The sequence below is a fragment of the Rana temporaria genome, chromosome 3, assembly GCF_905171775.1.
Source record: "Rana temporaria chromosome 3, aRanTem1.1, whole genome shotgun sequence".
Classification (NCBI taxonomy): Eukaryota; Metazoa; Chordata; class Amphibia; order Anura; family Ranidae; genus Rana; species Rana temporaria.
The window spans coordinates 477,802,778-477,827,269 of record NC_053491.1 but is presented as its reverse complement, the minus strand read 5'-3'; the positions used below and the strand labels follow the sequence as shown (position 1 = coordinate 477,827,269).

The 24,492-nt window shown below is 42.9% G+C and overlaps 1 protein-coding gene and 2 long non-coding RNA genes across 5 annotated transcripts; 1 reads left to right on the top strand and 2 right to left on the bottom strand.

The window, feature by feature from the left end:
- Window positions 1–3,678: 3,678 nt before the first annotated feature.
- Window positions 3,679–4,647, bottom strand: LOC120930764 (olfactory receptor 1468-like). The gene has a single exon (XM_040341936.1). It carries the CDS (start codon window positions 4,645–4,647, stop codon window positions 3,679–3,681), a length of 969 nt encoding a protein of 322 aa, XP_040197870.1.
- Window positions 4,648–20,824: 16,177 nt separating this feature from the next.
- On the bottom strand, window positions 20,825–22,492 carry LOC120933639. Of its 2 annotated transcripts, none has more exons than XR_005748115.1 (5): window positions 22,163–22,492; window positions 21,880–21,953; window positions 21,482–21,581; window positions 21,116–21,313; window positions 20,825–20,858 (listed from the first exon to the last, which is right to left on the bottom strand). It is a non-coding gene; the product is annotated as an uncharacterized LOC120933639 (long non-coding RNA). The 2 variants fall into 2 exon arrangements; XR_005748116.1 differs by having other exon boundaries at window positions 21,482–21,576.
- A 295-nt stretch (window positions 22,493–22,787) lies between these two features.
- LOC120931010 lies at window positions 22,788–23,992 on the top strand. 2 transcript variants are annotated; one of them, XR_005747798.1, is made up of 4 exons: window positions 22,788–22,955; window positions 23,165–23,238; window positions 23,537–23,636; window positions 23,805–23,992. It is a non-coding gene; the product is annotated as an uncharacterized LOC120931010 (long non-coding RNA). The 2 variants fall into 2 exon arrangements; XR_005747799.1 differs by having other exon boundaries at window positions 22,789–22,955; window positions 23,542–23,636.
- Window positions 23,993–24,492: the final 500 nt, after the last annotated feature.

Genomic DNA, 24,492 nt, shown 5'->3' with positions numbered 1-24,492 from the left:
CCCGAAGAAAGTGCTGAAGGCAACCCTGAAAATCCAGCAAGGACATCTTCTTATTTGTGGCAATTTTAACCTTGTGCCTGACTATGACATGGACTCCTCCTCGGGCCCCAAATGTTTCGTTTCACCACTGTCTGCCTTTATGAGTTCGCATGACCTACATGACGTGTGGAGGTGTTGTCACGCGACGGATAGGGACTACACGTTCCTTTCCTCGCGTCACAACACCTACTCGCGCATCGACCTATTCCTGTCTGAATATGGCTATTGCAAAATGTATGTGCATCTGAGATCCACAAAATCACCTGGTCGGACCACGCTCCAGTGAGTATCCAAATTACTAACCAACACTCTACCCCAAAGGCCTTTGTGTGGAGAGTGAACAATTCGCTGCTCCAACGCGCTGACAACCAGTCGTTCCTACCTGAACGCCTCAAAGAATTCTTCAGCACCAATTCTAGCTCAGTGTCCGACCCGGCGGTATTGTGGTGTGCTCACAAATCATATATGAGGGGTTATTTTATACAGTTGGGGGCTAGGTGGAAGCGGAGGAGAATGCAGACATTGGACAACCTGACAGCTCAGATAGTGTCCATAGATACGCTGAACAAAACTAACCCAACCCCGGCCCTACATGCCCAATTGTTTAAATTACGAACCGACCTAAGGACGTTGCTATTAGAGGGATACGAACAGAAGCTCAGGAAGCTGAAGGCTACCTCCTTTGCCTCAAACAACAAGGCTGGCAAGGCTATGTCCCAACGCATCAAGGGACATAGACTTAAAGCTAAAATAGCGCACATTACATACCCGACAGACCGAGATAAGCATATCAATCCTCAAGCGATAGCAGACGCATTTAGTTCATATTACAGTGAACTGTACAACCTAAAGGACAGTGATGTCACACATCACGCCACAACACGCGACATAGAATCCTTTCTAGATCGGGTACAGCTCCCCTCCCTTATACCTGAATGGCTGTTAGACCTTAACAAACCCTTTACAACGTTAGAAATACAAACAGTAATTGATAAACTTCCCTCAGCGAAATCCCCGGGGCCCGATGGATACACGGGGGAATACTTCAAAACCTTCGCTCCCACTCTAGCTCCTTATCTCTGCGACATGTTCAACCACGCCGCAACCTCATCTCAGTTTCCAGACGAAATGCTACCCTGCCCAAACCTGGTAAGGAACCCACAGTTCCTCAAAACTTCCGGCCAATATCTCTTTTAAACATTGATGTGAAAATATATGCTAAACTAATTGCAAACAGACTAGTTGATGTCCTCCCCTCATTGATTCATGCGGACCAAACAGGTTTCACCAAAGGGCGTCAAACGTCCGTCGCCACGAGACGTCTTATCGATGTAATTCATCACACAACAACATCCGGAACGCCTTCTCTGCTCCTGTCCTTGGATGCAGAGAAGGCGTTCGACAGGGTCAACTGGTCTTATCTCTCCTCGGTCTTGGAGAAATTTGGCTTTCGGGGGCAAATACTCAAGGCTATACTTGCCTTGTACTCCAATCCGTCAGCACAGGTCTACTCCTCTAACCTACTCTCTAAGCCATTCCATATATCAAACGGCACAAGGCAAGGTTGCCCCTTGTCGCCGCTAGTGTTCAACCTCATGATGGAACCCCTCGCGGAACACATTCGCAGCAATCCAGCCATATCCGGTATCGCCATAGGACCCCGCACCCATAAGATAAGAATGTTCGCGGATGATGTGATCTTGATGATTACTGACCCTTCCCGATCCCTGACAGAAATCCAAAAAGTACTGCATTGGTATGGGGAGGTCTCATTCTATAAAGCTAACGCCACTAAGTCTCAAATCCTCAACCTAGGTGTAGATCCTGTGACGAGTAATGTATTGCAGCAGCAATTCCCCTACACCTGGGCAGACTCGTGCCTACCGTATTTAGGTATTTACCTCACCAAAACCACATGTGACCTTTTCGCCTATAACTATATTCCCTTGAGAAATAAGATGCAACAAGACCTGGGTAAATTAAGCAAGGTTGAGTTTTCTTGGTGGGGCAGGCTTGCCGCCTTCAAGATGATTCAGTTGCTCTATTTGTTTTGAAACGTGACGATTCCTATCCCAGCCAGCTACTTTCGTTCCCTGCAGGCGATGCTGGCAAGCTTCGTCTGGCAGGGGAAAAAGTCCAGATGTTCCCACACCAAGTTGATCAAACATAGGCTATCCGGAGGGGTCGGCTATGTTGACCTCCGCAACTATTTTTCGGCCTCGGTTATGGCCCAGGTGAGAGAATGGTTTCAGCGTAGGCCTTCGACCACCTGGGGCGAAATCGAGAGTATCTACAGCTCGGCGGGTCCACCTAACCTATGGCTTTTTGCCGTCCTTTTAGGCCATCGGACCCCGACCCACTTAGCACCATCCATGACAGTGACCGTACGAACATGGCTCCAATTTCTAGCACATCAAGGCCACTCGGACCCGACGATTACTTTGAACATTCCAATTGCTACCCTCTCCCTGCTGATCACCCCACTAGCTTTTAAACCGTGGCGAGAGAGAGGTATCCAGTACATTCAGGACCTGTACTCCAACTCCAACAATATTAAATCATTTCAACAGCTACAGAAGGAGTTTGACATACCCCAGAACTCTTACTTCCAATACCTGCAAGTTAAACACTGTCTAGGGAAGATCCCGGCACATCCACACACCATTAACTCATACGTTTGGGTTTATCTCACAGCTAAATCCCAGCCTAAAAAGGGCATCTCCCTCTTCTACAACCTGCTACAAGACAAACGAAGTTTCGTAAAATCTTCCTCTCACGAACAATGGGAAAAGGATCTACACAGATCTTATTCACCCCTTCAATGGCACACGGCATGTAAACTAACACAAAGGGCCTCCAACTGCACCAACTTGTGGGAATTGTCAGTAAAAATAACTCTCCGGTGGTACTATACACCAGCAGTTATTTCCAAGTTCAAGGCCCAAACCCCCGACTCCTGCTGGAGGAATTGTGGCTGGAGCGGGGATCTTATCCACACACTTTGGAGCTGTCCCAAGCTTCAGCATTATCTCCGCACTAACGGGTACAATAATTACACCAGATCCAGCACTTGCAATACTTCTATAGGGATTGAGCTGATCCCAAATGATCTACGCCTTGTAGTTGTCAACCTCCTTCTGGCAGTCCGCTTATCAATAACGAGAAAATGGAAGAACACCTTTCCCCCGACGATCACTGAAGTGATTGACCTGACTAATTTGCATTGCACTCATGAACAGCTCCTGGCGTCCTCATTAGGACGTCTCACAAAGGTTACAGCTCTGTGGTCTCCATGGTCGGTTTGGTTTACCAGTAGTAAGGAATTTCCAGTGTTCTGAGCATGTATGATAACTATTAATCTCTTCTTGATCCTATGGAGGAGAGCCAATGCCCCACCGGGCGCAGTTAGTTCCGGTGAGGGGCGCAGGTGAGCGCTTCATGCTCTGTTTAGCGAATACCTGCTATTAGTTCCTGTTGTTGGATCTGTTCAACTGTTAATTATATGTCACCCTTATGGTGATTACTAACATGACACTTTAAACGTACCTACTACTAATGTATGTTGATATTTCACGAGGACATGATCTGGAATGTGACTTTGTTCCTCCTGTGACTTGATGCACTGTTGTATTGATTTTTTCACTTTTGCTGAAAATAAATAAAAACTATTGAATTAAAAAAAAAGTTGTTGACAATTCTATCTATGACTTGTTTCAAATCCTTATTTCTTAGGCTGTATATAATTGGATTTATCATTGGCGTTGCCGTAGTGTACAGTAATGATATGAATTTAGTATTGTTCAATAATTGTCCTTTCCTAGGTATCAAATAAACAAAAATTAAGGTACCATAAAACATGGAAACAACAATCAAGTGGGAGCTGCATGTTGAGAAAACCTTCTGTCTTCCTGTAATAGAGGGGATTTTAAAAATGGTGACTATAATATAAACATATGACACCATGATGAAAATAACTGGGGTGCAAGCAAAAACTACACCTGTCAATGTTGATTCTAGTTGAACAATGGTTGTATCCGAGCAGGAAAGTTTTAGAATTGGGTCAAGATCACAGAAAAAATGATCAATAACATTAGGACTACAAAACTGTAGCTTTGATATCTCTATAGTATAAATCAATCCAGAAAGAAAGCTTAAAATCCAACATGTGATAATTGTTATCCAGCAAAATTGAGTACTCATTAATAAAGTATAATGTAATGGTTTACAGATGGCCACATATCTGTCATAAGACATCACCGTCAGCAGAAGACACTCTGAGGTTTCTGACACAGCAAAGAAATAAAACTGTATGATACAATTAGAAATTGACATGGTGGCAGAATCTTTCTCCAACATTGAATGAAGCATATATGGAAAAACATCAGTTGCCAATAAAATATCCATTACAGAGAGCTGAGAGAGGAAGAAGTACATGGGAGAATGGAGGGTTTTGCTGTAGGACACCAATGTGATGATCAGGAGGTTGCCACATATTGTCACACAATACATCAGAAGAAATAAAAAGAATAAAAAAAATGTTAGAGCTTGTGGAGTCTGAAACCCTAAGAGCTGGATCACTGTAATTATGGTCTTATTTTTCTCATCCATTTTCAAAACATAGAACATTTTATTTCTTTTGTTTGTCCTTTCCGGCACTACAAGGGTTTGAGCTGAAATGTAATGGGGGGTGTAAGGAAAAAAATGAGTAGGTGAACAAAAAAAACAAACTAAGAAAGGGAAGACAGAAGGAATAACTACCGTATTTATCGGCGTATAACATGCACTCGGGCCCGGATTCAGATACATTTGCGTATACTTTCGGCGGGCATAGCGTATCTCAGATACACTACGCTGCCGTAACTTACAGTGGCAGGTCCAGTATTCAGAAAGAACTTGTGCTGTAAGTTACGGCGGCGTAGTGTAACTGGGCCGGCGTAAGCCCGCCTAATTCAAATGTGGAGGAGGTGGGACGTGTTTTATGTTAATTACTCGTGACCCCACGTAAATGACGCTTTTTACGAATGGTGCATGCACGGTCCGTGGACGTATCCCAGTGCGCATGCTCCAAATTACGCCGCAAAGCCTCATTGGTTTCGACGCGAACGTAACTTACGCAAAGCCCTATTCGCGAACGACTTACACAAACGACGTAATTGACGGAAAATTCAACGCTGGCCAGACGTCCATACTTAACATTGGCTACACCTCATATAGCAGGGGTAACTTTACGCCGGAAAAAGCCTTACGTAAACGACGTAAAAAAATGCGCCGGACGGACGGACGTTTCTGAATCGGCGTATCTACCTAATTTGCATATTGAACGCGTAAGTCTTGGGAAGCGCCTCTAGCGGTCAACGTAAATATTGCACCCTAAGATGCGACGGCGTAGGAGACTTACGCCGCTAATATATAGGCAACTGTGAGGCCCCGTACACACGTCCGAGAAACTCGATGGGCAAAACACATCGTTTTGCTCATCAAGTTCCTTGTGAAGCCGCCGAGGATCTCGGCGAGCCAAGTTTCTTCATTGACTAACGAGGCAATAGAGAACATGTTCTCTATTTGGCTCGACGAGTTCCTCGTCGGTTTCCTCGGCCAAAAGTGTACACACGACCGGGTTTCTCGGCAGAATACGGCTCCGATCGAGTTTCTGGCTGAATTCTGCCGAGAAACTCGGTCGTGTGTACGGGGCCTGAGGCGTATCTGATTCTATGAATCAGGCACCGAGTTGCGACGGCCCGCACTCAGAGTTACGACGGCGTATCTGGAGATAGGCCGTCGTAACTGCTTTCTGAATCCGGGCCTTTAACTTTAAGAGGGAATTTTCAGGAAAAAACTTTCTACAGCCCCCTGCGTATAACACGCAGGCACTGTTTACCCTCTATTTTCAGGGTTAAAAGGTGAGTGTTATATGCCAATAAATACAGTAATACTAAATAAATATAAAAAAATAAACAACCATTTTCAGCAGCATTAGCAATAAATGCAATCCAAAATTTACAAATAAACCGAGAAAAATACAGAACGTAAAATACAGTCAAGTGGTAAATGAATGGAGCACAGTAATAAAAGAAAATTAATATTTGATAAGATTGATAAAATTGTTACGTCTGATTGTTGATAAAAAAGAAAAAAGGAAAGTAGGTTTAGGTTTGCTAGGAAAAATAACATACCGCTCTTAGGTAGCAAAAAATCGGCAAAATATCTTTCAACGTATAGATTAAAAAACGAGGATGATTGAATTTTACCAGTGTAAAACCTTCAATAGCTAAAATATCTTCATAAATTTATAAAAATATTAATTTATTTATTTAGATAATAATATAATAATATTAATAATAGCAACATTCAGCATGGCCTGCAAGTGTTTTGTGACCATAGAGCACTGTGGCTTTTATAGGTAAGAAAAATAAATCTTAAGAGCTATGGGGAGTATGAAATATGTATTGATATTGTCATGGGGTCTATAATAATTGACAATGAATAATTTGTAGATGTTTTTACTGTCAGGGGATGACTTCTTTACTATTTATTAGTGCACGGAGAAGAAAATGTATTGACTTCTATTTACTTTTTTTTTTACATTTCAAATATTATTTCAGAATGTATACATTCTGGATAACTATGTCCCATTTTAATAGCCTGTTAGCGCTTGTAAATAGGGTAGTCATGTTTTTTTTTGTTATTGACTTTGTGTGCCTTCTGCATGGTACCTTGTTCATCGTGCACTTGTATTTATTTCGTAAAAGGGTCCAGATGTAAATTTTTATTAAAGTGTATTTCGGGGGAAAAATATGTACTAGATGTCTGCAATACATGCACATATCCAATGTTTTATCCCTTTAAAGAACCTGCAAGTACAGAACTTATAGGCCCGGATTCATAAAGAACTTACACCGACGTATCTACTGATACGCCGCGTAAGTCCACGGATGCGCCGTCGTGTCTATGCGCCTTATTCAGCAAATAAGATACGCCTGAATTTTGGCTTCCTACGACCGACGTAAGTCTCCTACGCCGTCGTATCTTGGGCGCATATTTACGCTGGCCGCAGGGTGCGCTTCCATTGATTTACGCGTCGAATATGTAAATGACCTAGATACGCCGATTCACAAACGTACTTACGCTCGTCGCAATAGTCTACGCTGTTTACGTAAGGCGTACGTCCGGCGTAAAGTTATTCCAAATAAACCAGGGGTAAGTCATGTTAGGGTATGGACCAGGGAACAGCCGTCGGATTTTACGTCGTTTACGTAAGTCGTACGTGAATGGGGCTGGGCGTAGGTTACGTTCACGTCGTAGGCATTGAGCCGTTGTATCTTAGGGAGTATATGCGACGTGATTCTGAGCATGCACGCGCATGCGCCGTTCGTTCGGCCCTTCATTTACATGGGGTCACGGTTAATTTAAATGTATCACGCCCACTACCTTCCTACTTTGAATTAGGCAGGCTTTTGACGGCCAATTTACGTTACGCTGGCGCAACGTAGGGAGCTAGTGCTTTGTGAATACTGCTCTTGCCTCTCAGAGTTACGTCGGCGTAGCGCATATGAGATGCACTACGCCGGCACAAAGATGCGCCGATCTACGTGAATCTGGGCCATAGAGTCTTGCTTGTTTTGTTTTAAATTGAATACCTAAAAAGAGGGCCTGGTGTAAAACTCCCTTAGCCACTTAAACTGGATCTCCGCCGGAAAAAAAAAAGAAATTAAAAGCCAGCAGCTACAAAAACTGCAGCTGCTGACTTTTAATTTTAGGGCACTTACCTGTCCTGGAGTCCAGAAACGTTGGCAGCAGAGGACGAGCGATGGCTCGTCACTTTGCTGCCCCCCACAGTCATCCTCGGTGAGGGAATCAGGAAGTGAAGCGCTCCAGGTTCACTGCCCGATTCCCTACGGCGCATGCGCGAGTCGCGCAGCGCTGTCCTCACTGGTTCCTGTTGTGTTCTGGGAGCCGAGTGTTTCCCAGAACACAACGGGCTAGGGCGGGAAGTGACGTACTACCCGCAGAGTCCCCGCAGAGAGGACTCCCGGAAGTGAGTGCAAATACCTGTCTTTGACAGGTATCTGCACCCCCTCCCCCCTGAAAGGTGTCAAATGTGACAAGGAAAGAGGGAGGGTACCGATGACCGGAAGTTCCACTAAAGGGTGGAGCTCCGCTTTAAGTACCGAAAGATTGTCCCCCTTAATGATGGCACTGCGTCACTTTAACTGACAATTGCGCAGTCGTGCCATGTTTTATCCAAACAAAATTTATGTATTTTTTCCCACAAATAGAGCTTTCTTTTTGGTCACCTCTGCAGTTTTTATCTTTTGCACTATAAACAAAAAAAAACAGACAATGTTGAAAAAAATACAATATGTTTTGCTTTCTGCTATAATAAATCCCCCCCCCCCCAGTTTAGGCCGATATGTATTCTACATATTTTTGGAAAAAAAATTGCAATAAGCGTATATTGATTGGTTTGCACAGAAGTTATAGCTTCTACAAAACAGGGGATACATTTATGGCATTTTTATTATTATTATTTTTTTTGTTACTAGTAATGGCAATGATCAGTGATTTTTAGTGGGACTGCAACATTGCGGCCGACAGATCGAACACTTTGGACACTTGTATGGGACCATTGACATTTCTACAGTGATCAGTGCTATAAAATGTACTGATTACTGTAGACATGTCAATGGCAGGGAAAGGTTAATACTAGGGGGTGATAAAGGGGTTAACTGTGTTCCCTGGGAGGTGCTTCTAACTGTGGGGGGGACTGGCTGGAGGAGGAGAGAGATCACTTTTCCTGATCAGTAGGAACAGATGATCTTTCTCCCTACTCGCCTGACAGAACAGGGATCTGTTTGATCCCCATTCTGGCTCTCTGAGGCACGGCACCCTCGGCTCCGTGCCGCGGATGCGTGCCCACTGTTTCTAGTGCACAAAGCGACATACAGCTACAGCGATTTGTGCAATAGAGCCAACCTGCCTCAGTATAACTGCAGTGGCTGGTCTTAAAATGGTTAAAGAACTTAAAGTCTTGCTTGTTTTATTTTAACTTTAAAAAAAGGGGCCTGGTGTGAATCTCCCTTAAAGCAACCCGATTGCACATTTTGCTAACATACAGTAAATGCTTGACAGTCCATCAGCAATGCCTTGCTGGGTCTCTGACCTTCATTATATGTCTGAGCTTTGAAGATTGGAGAAGTGTTATCAGCATCTTACACACCTCCATGTCCGCATCAGCCATCCTGCTTATCTGCTGATTTGGTGGTCCGTGGAACTTTGGAAGAGACTTAACTGGCAGCCCACCATCTACAGGAACAGAATAGTCAGTGAGCTTTGGGTGAACTTGTTCCAGGGACTCAGGGCCAGATTCACGTAGAATTGCGGCGGCGTAACGTATCGTAGATACGTTACACCGCCGCAATTTTTCATCGCAAGTGCCTGATTCACCAAGCACTTGCGTGAAAAATTATGCCGGCGGCCTCTGGCGTAAGACCGCATAATTCAAAGGGGCGTGTGCCATTTAAATTAGGCGCTCTCCCGCGCCAGAACCTACTGCGCATGCTCCGTTTCGCTTTGCGCGGAGTGACGTCATTTTTTCAAACGGCGACGTGCGTAGCGTACTTCCGTATTCCCGGACGTCTTACGCAAGAAGGAAACATTTTTAAATTTCGACGCGGGAACGACGGCCATACTTTATACAGCACATACGTGTGCTGTGTAACGTTAGGGCACCTAAAACGACGACTAACTTTGCGACGGGAAACTAGACTAGCAGCGACGTAGCGAATGCGAAAAACCGTTGTGGATCGCCGTAACTACTAATTTGCATACCCGACGCTGGTTTACGACGCGAACTCCCCCCAGCGGCGGCCGCAGTATTGCATCCTAAGATCCGACAGTATAAAACAATTACACCTGTCGGATCTTAGGGCTATCTATGCGTAACTGATTCTATGAATAAGTCGCATAGATACTCTGAGAGATAAGACGGAGTATCTGAGATACTCCGTCGTATCTCCGCTGTGAATCTGGCCCTCAGTTCCCATTCTTTTCATCCTCCATTGCACTGCCGCTTCCACCGCTGAGTGGATGTCCCCTCACTTTCACATATCAGGCTGTAACATCAACAGGTAGTCCCCCTTGCCTAGCTATATTCACACTGTCTCAGCAATTCCTTGGCCATCATTAGCTTGCAACTAAGTGCCTCATCCCTGCATACGGCTGACTGTTGATGTGATAGTGGGTAATGCATGTGAGCCCGGGTCTTTTACTTTGTTTTTAACACTACTGACAGTGTTTTCTTTAATGTTTTTTACTGTGGTGAATGTTGTCTTTTGTGTGGAAATCTTATTGTAGTGGCCTGCTCCTGTCAAACAGGCGCTCCTCTAAATTTAGAGGGGGTCTGAGTTGTTAATTGACTCAGGCAAATGTAATTATGGGCAATTTAGCCTCTGTTCCAGCCATGGCTGTGCTGGGAGTAACCACCATTGTTCGCCCGGGGGTGTTATTACCATCCAAGGCCAAGGGTGGCAGCAGCAGGGTCAGGGTGTATTGGGTGTCCCCATCAGCCTGCGGATCAGGGGAGTGATTGTCCCGCTGTGCATGCTGGGGAGGGGTACTTAAGGGACAGACGCCATTGGACCGGGGTCGACGGTCTGTTGTCCCTAGCGCCTCATGGCCTGCCTGGCCGGGGGTGCGTGCTCATGAGTCCTGGCTCTGGGACCATGTTTGTAAGGGGTTGTGGTTCAGCTGAGTAGGCCCAGTAGTCAGAATGGGTCTGCACTTTCAAGGTGATCCTCTGCTGTCTGTCCTAGAGGGAATAAGCCACTTGATGAAGGAAGCCAGGGGAGGACCTATCCTTGAGAGGACCATGCAAGAGGCTGGTATCTTGGCAGAAGGCCTGGCAAACTTCATCGAAGGATGCACCATATACTGAGAGGCTTGATAGTGTCACCTGTCTGATCTAAAGTTCTAAAGAAACAAAGCTAAAGAGATCCAGGTGCTGAATCCTGTGGCAGGGGATTCTGGACCGAAAGTGTCTCATCAAGAAAGGAAGGTCTGTGGCAGAGACTGTACTTTACTTTTGCAGTCATTTCGGCTGCTAGGCCAGTGAGAGGGACCTTTTTTTTTCACGGACGACTTACGCAAATTATGTAAAATACGACGCTGTTCGTACGTTTCCGACGCCCATACCATAACATGACTTACCCCTGTCGCCCCTAGCGCCCAGCGTAAAAATATGCACCCCAAGATACAACGGCGTAAGAGACTTACGCCGCTCGTATCTAGGCAACAGTGAGGCGTATCTGATTCTATGAATCAGGCGCAGAGTTACGACGGCGTATCTGGAGATACACCGTCGTAACTCCTTTGTGAATCCGGGCCACTCTCTCTTAGACATGTGCACAGAATTTTTTTTCGTTTTTTTTTTGTTCTGTTTCGTATCGTTCCATAGGTTCGTTTCCGTTCGTTTTTCGTAAGACGCCCGTTTTCCTGTTCGTTCCCGTTCGTTTTTCGTACGACGAGATTTTTTCGTATTCTGATCGTTTCGTATTTTCGTTACCGTTTTATTTTCGTACATGTGGGATGGTTCGTTATTCTGTTTAATTCATGTTCGTTACTTGTTAGACAATGATTTTCGTGAATTTTCGTCGTTTTGTACTTTCGTAAATATATTGCGGGATTCGCGGCACTTTCAACACGCGGCTGATCCATATTAACTAGTGTTAAGCCCCATACACTTGGTCAGACTTTTTTAGCAACAAACATAAAAACGATCGTTTTACCGAACGTTCGTTCGTTTTTAAACTCCATCAGAAAAGCATTTTTGGGTTCCAGGTTCAAAAGTCTGGCCAACTGATCTCCCTTCAGACGAAAATCCACAGAAAAGTTTATTTGGCTTTTCTGTACTACTCAGCACAAAAGAGAAGCTGCTTCACTAACTAACTACACTCACTGCCCATCAGTGGCGGCTCGCCCATAGGGGGCGCCCGGGCGCCGCCCCCCCTCCTGTAGGCACAAAAAAAAAAAAATATATATATGTCTTTTTTTTTTTTTTTTCAGTGGCCCCTTTAAGAAACTTAAAAAAAAAAAAAATTCCTTTACTTTAAATTATATTGAGCGCCGGCCACTATTTCCCTATGAAGCGCCACGTCAATGCAATCTTAAGATTGCATACATGGCGCTTCATTTGCGGGCTGTTATCCCGCCTATTGAGCGCATTTGAAAGCGCTGATAAGCTTCCCGTGCCAGTGCTATTATGGGCGCCTTACTTCCGGCCATTCGTCTTACAGATGAAAAACGGAAGTGACGTCACGCGGCAGCTCACAACTTTACACAGCCTGAGCGGAACGGAGCTGAGCAGATGGAGAAAGAGAGAAAGCCTGAGGGAGATTTCTGTGGGTTTAGATTTACAGACGTTTGATCCAGATACTTCTGTTGTGGGATGATATTGTCACATTTGTTACTTTGTGTCTTTCTCGATGTTTTATAGCTGTTTGCAGGCGTGTTTATAGCTCAGCTGTTTGCCTGTCCGGCTCACATTGACCAGCAAAATTTACTGATAGAACTTTGGAGACGGTTGAAGTTTATATCAGCAGCTACCACAGCACTAAATCACATCGGACTGACCATTCAATTGGATGGCTGCCTTATACCGATCACTCTGACCTGTTATTGTAGTTAAACTGCTGGGACTTGTAGTTCACCATCTTCTCCTGGGGCTCATGGAGAAGATGCAGATTGGAGAACTACAAGTCCCAGCAGGTTTTACATACAATAAGGCTCTGAGGTGGATGGGTGTGGTGGATTGCATGCACCTATCAATCCCCATGGGGGGGGGGGGGCAGGATCAGATAACACTGTTATCCGATCCTGCCCCCCCGGGGATTGATAGGTGCATGCAATCCACACCCATCCACCTCAGAGCCTTATTGTATGTATAATCTGCTGGGACTTGTAGTTCTCCAATCTCCATCTTCTCCATGAGCCCCAGGAGAAGATGGAGAACTACAAGTCCCAGCAGTTTAACTACAATAACAGGCTCTGAGGTGGATGGGTGGGGATCAGGCAGTGCACGGGATGTATATGGAGGGAGCGTGATGCAAATCAGGACTAATGTAAAGGAAGGTGCTATAATGTATTTTAAAGGAGGCTGCAAAGTAAAGGGGTGGCTGTGATGTAAAAGGGGGTGCTGTGATGTAAAGAAAGCTGTAATTTAGAATGAGGGCTGTAATGTAAACAGTGGGACTGCAATATAAAGGGGGGCTGCCATGTAAAAGGGGGCAGTGTTGTATATTATGGTTGTATTGTAAAGGTGTACCATAATGTAAAGAGGAGCCCTGCGACTTGGGACTGGAAAGTTGCAGGGTAAGTCGGACCCAATGAGAACCGTTCATATCTGTGCAACTTCAAGTCACAGCGACTTCGAAGTAGTCCCTGCATTACTTTTGTCCCACTTTGATGTGACTTGAGGTCCATAGACCTCCAGAATACACAGGCATTGCTTCAAGTCGCTGCAAAATCGCCGCAAAAAATTGTGGCAGAATCTTGCGACTTTCAGGCTAACACAGTCTGAAAGTTTGATGCAACTTAAAGCAATGCCTGTGTATTCTGGAGGTCTATGGACCTCAAGTTGCATCAAAGTGGGACCAAAGTAATGCAGGGACTACTTTGAGTCGCTGTGACTTGAAGTCGCACAGATATGAACGGTTCTCATTGGAAATCATGGGGTACGACTTGTCATGCAACGTTGAAGTCCCAAGTCGCAGGACAAGTAATGCAGTATGTCTGCAGTCTCTGGTAATCTTGTGCAGTATGACCGCAGTCTCTGGTAATCTTGTGCTGTGTGACCGCAGTCTCTGGTAATCTCATGCAGTATGTCCGCCGTCTCTGGTAATCTTGTGCAGTATGTCCGCAGTCTCTGGTAATTTCGTTCAGTATGTGCGCAGTCTCTGGTAATCTTGTGCAGTATGTGCGCAGTCTCTGGTAATCTTGTGCAGTATGTGCGCAGTCTCTGGTAATCTTGTGCAGTATGTGCGCAGTCTCTGATAATCTCATGCCCATTTAGAGTCCTTCATAACTAACAGTGTAATTTTTTAGTTTGTTTGCGCCGATCTGTAAGGCTGCGCTGTATACCATGATTTGTGATGCTGGGGCTATATACTCTGTGCTGTGATGCTGAGCTGTATACTCCTGACACTATGAGTGGAAGCAAGTGGAATTCAGGGGACAAAGTGGGTGTATTCTATAGGGGGTGTGGCTTATGAGAAGTGGGAGGTACCAAATGTGGAGGGGCGGGGTCTTGCGCCCCCCCATCCTAAAACTTCACCAGCCGCCACTGCTGCCCATTCAAAAAAACGAAAATTACATCTTATAACAAAAGATTTGTATTCTGTATTTTGAAACCAAATTATGAACAGAAAAAAGGAATTCAGAATACAGAATACAAATCTTTTGTTATAGATGTCATATGAACATACGAACAGAAAAAGCATTCAAACAAAATACAGAATGAAAATGTTTTGTTAGATGTCATATGAACATACGACTGAAAATCAAAATACGAACAGAACAAGGATTCAAACAAAATATCATTTTTGTTCTTTTGCTGTTTTCGTTTTGTCGTATTTTCGTCGGATCGTTCATTCATATTTGCGGTTGTTCGTTATGCAGCTCATTCGTAATCCCGTTGTTTTCGTATTTTGGTGCTTTAATTTTTTCGTATGTACACATTATTCTGCGGGTACGAAAATGAACATTTTCGTACGAAAATAACATTCGTACGAACGGGAATGCACATATCTACTCTCTCTTAGTAAATTTTTATATCCAAGTCCTCCCCTCCTTTTCAGCACATATGTAGGTTTTTCAGAAGTCTCTGCCAGTGAAATGTAGATGACGAAAATGCCATCCCTGTGATCCATGATCTGAACGCACCACTGTTTGTAGACAGTGATTCTCGGCGGGTCAGGTTAAGACCTCCAGAGTGAGAATAGGTAATGTCGTATTTGATTTAATCTGATTCTCCCCAATTGTGGGCATTTCTAGACTACTAATACCTTGCCTCACCGTCAAAGGACCCATGAAGTGGAAGGTCTGGACGGGAATTTTTTTTCACATTTCTGGACCACATGGTAAACAGCAAAGTCCACTTGACTAAAGACTGCTGGTCCAGCAAGTATGGGTATCATTAACAGCCCACTGAATTACTCGGCTGGCAGCTGGAAAAGATGCAGGACAGGGTTTATTGCTGGCTTGTTCTGATATCCCATATTACAGCTGATAGAGATGGCGTAGAGCCACCTTCTCCACCTTATCCTCTTCCACTTCAATGTCCTCTTATGTTGAAACACTTAAGCAGGCTATGCAATGACTCAGGCAATAAGATGCCATGTGGGTCTGCAGCTGGTTTACTTAGAGGATAGAAGCCATACTGGGGCAGTGGCAGGCACAGAACTGGTTAGCGCTATGGCAACTTGAGCCAAGATGGGTAATATGTGACAATGGCCCCAACATGTTTGTTATTTTTTTTTTTTCAAACGGGAACCTTTAGGCCCAGATTCACGTAGATGTGCGGGCGTAACGTATCTCATTTACATTACGCCGCCGCAAGTTTTTCAGGCAAGTGCTTTATTCACAATGCACTTGCCTGTAAAGTTGCGGCGGCTTAGTGTAAATAATGCGGCGTAATTCAAATTCGGCCGGTAGGGGGCGTGTATCATTTAAATGAAGCGCGTCCCCGCGCCGAACGAACTTTGCATGCGCCGTCCTTCAAATATCCCAGTGTGCATTGCTCCAAATGACGTCGCAAGGACGTCATTGGTTTCGACGTGAACGTAAATTACGTCCAGCCCCATTCACGGACGTCTTACGCAAACAACGTAAATTTATAAATTTTCGACGCTGGAACAACAGCCATACTTAACATTGGCTGCGCCTCATAGACCCGGGGGCAACTTTACACCAGGAAAAGCCTAACGTAAACGTTGTAACTTTACTGCGTTGGCCGCACGTACGTTCGGGAATTCGCGCATCTAGCTAATTTGCATACTCGACAGGGAAATCGACGGAAGCGCCACCTAGCGGGCAAACAAAAAAATTGCATTTAAGATCCGACGGCGTAAGAGACTTACGCCTGTCGGATCTAATGAATATCTTTGCGTAACTGATTCTAAGAATCAGTCGCATAGATACGACGGCGCTAGGCAGAGATACGACGGCGTATCTGGAGATGCGCCGTCGTATCTCTTTTGAGAATCTGGGCCTTAGTGTTCCTTTAACTGCCATCAGAATATTTGAGGTAGACACTTCTTAGCCTGTTAACCTCCCCGTCCTACTTTGAGACCCTACACGTTTCAATGTTCTTTGTCATTCCTCCTCCATCCTCCATAGAAATCACTGACTCACCCTCCACAGAAGGACCCTCAACCTCCACCTCAAAAAAACATACTTGACACCACCACCCTCACTGGTTCTGGAACACTGACATCCACTGACATCCTTCCTCCTCGCCTTACCCATTTTCCCTTTAGCCTCCAACCATTCCATATGCTCACTTGACAATCCTGATGGCAGATCCCCCTCCCACTGCCCTCAGGACAGCCTCAGCCAAACCCCCCCACTTACTCCTCTCCCCATATCATTTACTCCACCTTTATTCACCCTACACTTTACAACTACCACTCTTATCCCCTTCTCACCCCCCACCATCATCCAATCCATTACCTACTCCACCCTTCGGCATCTGCTGACCTTCAGCCACAATTCTGCCACACCAAGGAAGAGGGGTTGGTGCAACTATACACACTGGTCTAGCACCCTCCATTGCCTCCACTAATCTAGGAGAAACAACAGGTTCAGACACAAACTTGACTACCACACTTTCTAACACTTACTGAAGGACTACCAACACCTCAGATGGCCTCACAGACAGGATAGAGACACTAGGGTGCCCTGGTACACCTTCAGCCTTCAGCCAATCCAGGTTTTTCCCTATCCTGACAAAATAATTCCTCCACTAACTCTGGCTTAGTGAGCATAGCCTCTGGGCATTGGCTATAGGGGTTACCATTCTTACAACTAATTTTGCCAGATGCCCCAGTTCCTGACACCAAGAACACTTCTGCTTCGGACAGGAAGATGAGAAATGTCCCTTGACTCTAAATTTATTACACAACTTAGGTTGGGCGGAGTAGAAGATGGTAATCTTATCTCTAATGCCTCGTACACATGACCATTTTTCTTGGCAGGAAAAAAAACTAAGTTTTTCCCGACGTGATTCCTCTCCAGCCTGACTTGCATACACACGTTCATGGAAAAAAACATCCGACCAAAGCGCGGTGACGTACAACACGTACAATGGGACTATAAAGGGAAAGTTCCTTTCAAATGGCGCCACCCTTTGGGCTGCTTTTGGGCTGCATACTTGATTCTAAACATGCATGTTTTTTTCCCCTCGGAAAAGCATACACACGACCGTTTTTCGCAACGAGAAAAAGACTGACGGGAAACACAACGGGAAAAAAGAGAGCTGGTTTCAATTTTTTCAGGTAGTTTTTTTGTCGAGAAAACTGCTAGGGAGCATACACACGACCGGTTTTCACGACCAATATAAAAAATGGAAGTTTTCTCGTTGTGAAAACCGGTCGTGTGTACAAGGCATAACAATAAAAGCAGAGGAGGGAAAAAGCTGGACCGCATTCCCACACACTTTCAACCTCATTGACCCGTCCAAATTTCTGTCATCCACAATGTTTCACCAAACCTTCTCAACCAGACCTATAAATCTTCCGGGGGTATAGACTCATTCCTAGTCAGCATAGTCATGTTTTTTTTTTTTTTTTTGTAATGGTTTTTATTGAAAAGTCAAACAATTACAATATAAATAGTACATTGAAAAGGATATAGAAGCATGGACGCAGCCGTGAGACTGAGCAGAAGTATACAGTATCAGACAGGCATTATAACATCAAAGCGTCAATGTAACTTACTGCTTAGATAAGGTAAGTATGTTAAATCATTAAGAATCAAATACATTCGAGTAAACAATAGAAAAATCAGTGAAGAACAAACAGTCTAAATTCATAACCTGTTCACGAATCCAGACCGTAAATCAGTCCAGGGTAATGAAATAATCAAATAGAAAACTATATTTTGAATATAAATGAGGGAAAATAAATGGGGAAGGGAAGAAGAGAAGGGGTCTGCCGTATTATAAATGTGTCAAGAGAATCAAATAAAGAGGATATCAATTCCCGGAAGTGATAATTTTGTATCTATCAGTTGAGATGAAATTTAGCCAATCAGACCAAATATCTGTGAATCTTTTTTGAGAATCTTTCGCTTGATGGATCAACTACTATGCTCCATTTCCATGTTCCTCATTGTGCGGTTGAACCAGTCAACTATTGATGGGGAATGAGTAGATTTCCACTTAATTGGAATACACATCCTTGCAGCATTGATCAGATGTATTGCCAAGGATCGGTAGTAGCCTCCAGGCAGTGATGGGGAATAGTGTAGTAAATATTGAGCAGGTGTGAAATCCAGATTGAAAGAGGTTATTTGGGAGACGTATTTATGGACTTCTTTCCAGTATGGTTGGATGTCTTTGCAGGACCACCAAATGTGAAGAAAGGAACCCGTCTCGCTATTGCATCTCCAACAAGTTTTAGATACAGAGTTATTAATCCGATGCAATTTCAGGGGGGTCATATACCACCTGGAAAGAATCTTATACGCAGTTTCTTGCGTTTGGACATGAATAGATCCTTTGTGAATCAATTTATATATATTCCTCCATTCTGAGTCTGATAAATCGAGCGAAAGATCTCTTTCCCGCAGTTGATTAGCCCAATTAATTTTAGGTGACTGATTGGAGAACAATAGAGAATATGTAGAAGAGACCAGATGTCTAAGAGGTCCCTCATTGTCACACCATTTTTCAAAATCACTTTTTTCTCTCGACCAGTTCGGTCTGGGATTTGGTTTCAGGAAAAAATTCCTCAGTTGTACGTAGGTCCAAAAAGGAAATGATTCCACGTTCAATTTATTGGTCAAATCAGATTGAGATATACATTTGTCACCCAAGAAGAACTGTCCAGCCCTTACATTTGAATGAGGCCATCCGTCAGACAAAAAATCTTCATGCATTCCCGGTGTAAAACCAGGATTAAGTTTAATTGGGGTCATTGGACCGTTTGGAGAGGAGATTTTGTGTTTATTGCAAGCTCGACGAAATGTAAGGATAGTCGGATGGATCAAGGGGTGTTGTCTACATGTCAAGGGAACATCATTAGGTTTAATCCATGGAATTTGAGAGAGAGGTATTGACGAGAATAAGTGTTCTAATTTAATCCAATATTTGTATTCATAGTGAATATTCCAATCAATAATTCTGGTTAGGCAGCAAGCTTGATAGTATTTGTGCACGTCGGGCAGACCTAATCCACCTGATGGTTTTGGGGCAGTAAGTCTATCATAACTCAACCTCGATCTGAGTTTATTCCATATGAAAACCGTGCACATTTTCTTGAATGAAGAAAAGAAGGCTTGGGGGATCGTAATAGGGACCGTTTGTAAGACATATAGGATTCGTGGAAGAATGTTCATTTTACCGATCGCAGCTCTGCCGAACCATGAGAAGAGTCCCGAAGACCATTTTAACAAATCAGATTGAATTATTTGTAATAGGGGTTTATAATTTAGGGAGTACAAGTCAGTCAGGGAAATCGGGAGCAATATACCTAAGTATTTAATAGCTTGAGTACTCCAAGAGAAGGGGAAGCTAGATTGGCATAAATTGCATACTGTTGTAGACAAGGAAACGTTTAGGGTGTTAGATTTTGAAAAATGTATTTGGAAGTTCGAAAGAATCTTAAAATTGGTAAAGTCGTCAAGTAAGTTGGGTATGGAGGTAAGTGGATCTGTGAGGAACATAAGGACATCATCTGCAAAGGCAGCCAATTTATAGGTGTGATTTTGAATGCTTATGCCTTTTATGTTAGGGTTGGATCTGAGGCGATTTAATAGTGGTTCTAACGTAAGTATAAAAATCAGCGGGGATAAAGGGCATCCTTGGCGAGTACCATTCGATACAGAGAAGGTGTCCGACAGGTGACCGTTCACACGTATTCTAGGAGTAGGTTTGGAATAAAGCGTGGAAATAAAGTTCAACATGGTGGGTGGGAGGCCTAAGGCGCTTAATGTTTCGGTCATGTAATCCCACGCCACCCTGTCGAACACCTTCTCTGCATCCAACGAGAGCAAGAAACCCAGAGTTTTAGTGGAAGTGAGCCAATGGTGTATATTGATGGCCTTAAGGGTGTTGTCCTTAGCCTCTCTGCCAGGTACAAAACCTACCTGATCTAGATATAAGTGGATTGACAGAGCATAAACATTAATTAAATAAGGATTGACTGTCAGCTTTCAAGTCCCTCTATGAAAGAGGATATATGGGGGTTTCCTTATACAGGAAAAATATGGGGACTCTTGTTAAAGCATCGACAGTAAATTTCTGTAGAAATATGTGGGCCTGGTCAAACCTCAATCATGAGAGCCACAACATCGATATGAATATCAAAAATATTTATTTTGTAAAAAGGTTTTCTTTATAAAAAGACATAGAAAAAGAAAAAAAGAAAAAAGCAAAAATATTGTACATTGAATACTATAGAATGCATACTAGACAAATTCCAGACTATCAAGTAAAATGATACTTCAAGTGCATATAGATGCAGGTGATCTTCATTTCATCCCACATGTAACGGTTCTACTAGTTTCGCCCAAGGGGGCTTCGTCAGGAACCAATGGGGGGCAGTAGTCTGAGCAAACAAAGAGTATATCAATGAACAGGAACATATAAATCATAATATATACAAAAAGTCACATAAATTGATTATATCGGTACATACAAATGTGTCTGGTTGACCATAGAGTTTAATATAATCATCGTCTATTATAGAACATAAAGATAATGTATTTTATTTAAATAAACGAAAGTCGAGTTAATGGAGTATCTGTGGTAGCTGTGGACTTTAACGAAAGAAATATAAATAATAATTATAAAGAATATATTTACCTGTAAAAGTGGACTAAAAAAACCTGAATGATTGGCCGTGATTGGCTCAAAGTCCCAGATGGAGAATCCCAGATAGATGGAAGGAGGGATGGGAAAAAGAGGAAATGATCCTCTTAAGCATGCGGGTAGGAACGCCGTGCAATGCACAGAGCCTGGATGCAAGCCTATAGAGGAAGAGGAGCCGGAGGCAAGCAGGTACTGTAGGTACAGAATAAAAATATTAAGAATATTGGAAAATTAACAAGTAAAAAAGGAAAAAGAAAAAGAAAAAAGAAAAAAAAGAAAAAAGGTAACCAGAAAGGGAGAAAGATTGCGATGAACAGACAACTGTAGAGAGATATGTGTAAAAGAATTAATGATTATTACCTGATTAAAATGATGATAGAAAAAATGGGAAGATTGATGATGAGGTAGTCTCAGAAGAGATGGATATAATTCATCCCAAGAGATTTCTGTCAATACTATACTGCACAAAATAGGAAGTCATTCACTACATCATCAGATTGTATAATGACAGATTAGTTTGAAAATTAATTATTAAAACTGCAAACGACAGCAGTAATAAAGATAATGTTAATATAAATATAAACGCCTATATAGGCTGCAAAGTATCAAACGAATCTAAATTAATTAGAAGAATGTAGCATTTTTTGTGTAATAATTCAACTTTATAGTTGTTATACCTATCATAGTAATAGGGGTATAGCATGAAAAGAGAATGAAAATACTAATCTAATTAAAAGGAATAATGGTAATGGTTTTACCTGATTCTAGTTGCAATAATAACTGCCGGGAATAGGGCAGATAAATTGCCCAGGAGAACTGAATAGTCCAGATACTAAATAGTGAGAAATAAAAGAAAGAAAGTCAATCCAGGAAAAAATATATTTCCTCATTGTTGACAGATAAGTGAGTAAAAAGTATATTTTCACAAAGTCTGCAAGTGGCAACAAAGTATCACATCCAGATTGTTGTGAAAAATGAATTAAACTTGGAAGGGAAGAAAATAATGAAATAATGATAAGACAATGGTAGATGAAAGCATACCTATGACCTGCTGTTGCCTCTGTATACCAAGGAATGATTCCTCTGGCAGAGCTCACGCTGACACATCAGCTGTGCGGCTCACTAATAAGCTGCCCTCAATCAGAGTGAGATGATACACAGCTGAGTAGGGGGCAGCTCCTCACTCTAAGATGGGCGTGGTATTCACGGCAGATGTCATGGGGATTACCCATAGGAACCACAGGGACCGCGTCTGCGCAGAAGAAGAGCATCCCTCTAGGAGATGCTGAATCTAACGCGCCGGCGCGGAGAAGGGGAACTCCTGGGAAAGTGCACCAGCGTCACAAATGACGCATCAGTGCCTACCATATGGGTGCCGTGAGAAAGCGGACGCGCACTGACACTCAAGCCTCCGCTTGAGTTCAGATCAGTGACGCTGAGCGTCACTGATCTGAACTCAAGCGGAGGCTTGAGTGTCAGTGCGCGTCCGCTTTCTCACGGCACCCATATGGTAGGCACTGATGCGTCATTTGTGACGCTGGTGCACTTTCCCAGGAGTTCCCCTTCTCCGCGCCGGCGCGTTAGATTCAGCATCTCCCAGAGGGATGCTCTTCTTCTGCGCAGACGCGGTCCCTGTGGTTCCTATGGGTAATCCCCATGACATCTGCCGTGAATACCACGCCCATCTTAGAGTGAGGAGCTGCCCCCTACTCAGCTGTGTATCATCTCACTCTGATTGAGGGCAGCTTATTAGTGAGCCGCACAGCTGATGTGTCAGCGTGAGCTCTGCCAGAGGAATCATTCCTTGGTATACAGAGGCAACAGCAGGTCATAGGTATGCTTTCATCTACCATTGTCTTATCATTATTTCATTATTTTCTTCCCTTCCAAGCTTAATTCATTTTTCACAACAATCTGGATGTGATACTTTGTTGCCACTTGCAGACTTTGTGAAAATATACTTTTTACTCACTTATCTGTCAACAATGAGGAAATATATTTTTTCCTGGATTGACTTTCTTTCTTTTATTTCTCACTATTTAGTATCTGGACTATTCAGTTCTCCTGGGCAATTTATCTGCCCTATTCCCGGCAGTTATTATTGCAACTAGAATCAGGTAAAACCATTACCATTATTCCTTTTAATTAGATTAGTATTTTCATTCTCTTTTCATGCTATACCCCTATTACTATGATAGGTATAACAACTATAAAGTTGAATTATTACACAAAAAATGCTACATTCTTCTAATTAATTTAGATTCGTTTGATACTTTGCAGCCTATATAGGCGTTTATATTTATATTAACATTATCTTTATTACTGCTGTCGTTTGCAGTTTTAATAATTAATTTTCAAACTAATCTGTCATTATACAATCTGATGATGTAGTGAATGACTTCCTATTTTGTGCAGTATAGTATTGACAGAAATCTCTTGGGATGAATTATATCCATCTCTTCTGAGACTACCTCATCATCAATCTTCCCATTTTTTCTATCATCATTTTAATCAGGTAATAATCATTAATTCTTTTACACATATCTCTCTACAGTTGTCTGTTCATCGCAATCTTTCTCCCTTTCTGGTTACCTTTTTTCTTTTTTTTCTTTTTTCTTTTTCTTTTTCCTTTTTTACTTGTTAATTTTCCAATATTCTTAATATTTTTATTCTGTACCTACAGTACCTGCTTGCCTCCGGCTCCTCTTCCTCTATAGGCTTGCATCCAGGCTCTGTGCATTGCACGGCGTTCCTACCCGCATGCTTAAGAGGATCATTTCCTCTTTTTCCCATCCCTCCTTCCATCTATCTGGGATTCTCCATCTGGGACTTTGAGCCAATCACGGCCAATCATTCAGGTTTTTTTAGTCCACTTTTTCAGGTAAATATATTCTTTATAATTATTATTTATATTTCTTTCGTTAAAGTCCACAGCTACCACAGATACTCCATTAACTCGACTTTCGTTTATTTAAATAAAATACATTATCTTTATGTTCTATAATAGACGATGATTATATTAAACTCTATGGTCAACCAGACACATTTGTATGTACCGATATAATCAATTTATGTGACTTTTTGTATATATTATGATTTATATGTTCCTGTTCATTGATATACTCTTTGTTTGCTCAGACTACTGCCCCCCATTGGTTCCTGACGAAGCCCCCTTGGGCGAAACTAGTAGAACCGTTACATGTGGGATGAAATGAAGATCACCTGCATCTATATGCACTTGAAGTATCATTTTACTTGATAGTCTGGAATTTGTCTAGTATGCATTCTACAGTATTCAATGTACAATATTTTTGCTTTTTTCTTTTTTTCTTTTTCTATGTCTTTTTATAAAGAAAACCTTTTTACAAAAT

Bases quoted from the DNA above. Each gene is read 5' to 3' on its own strand.
- LOC120930764 (XM_040341936.1), bottom strand. From the start codon at position 4,647: ATGGATGAGAAAAATAAGACCATAATTACAGTGATCCAGCTCTTAGGG.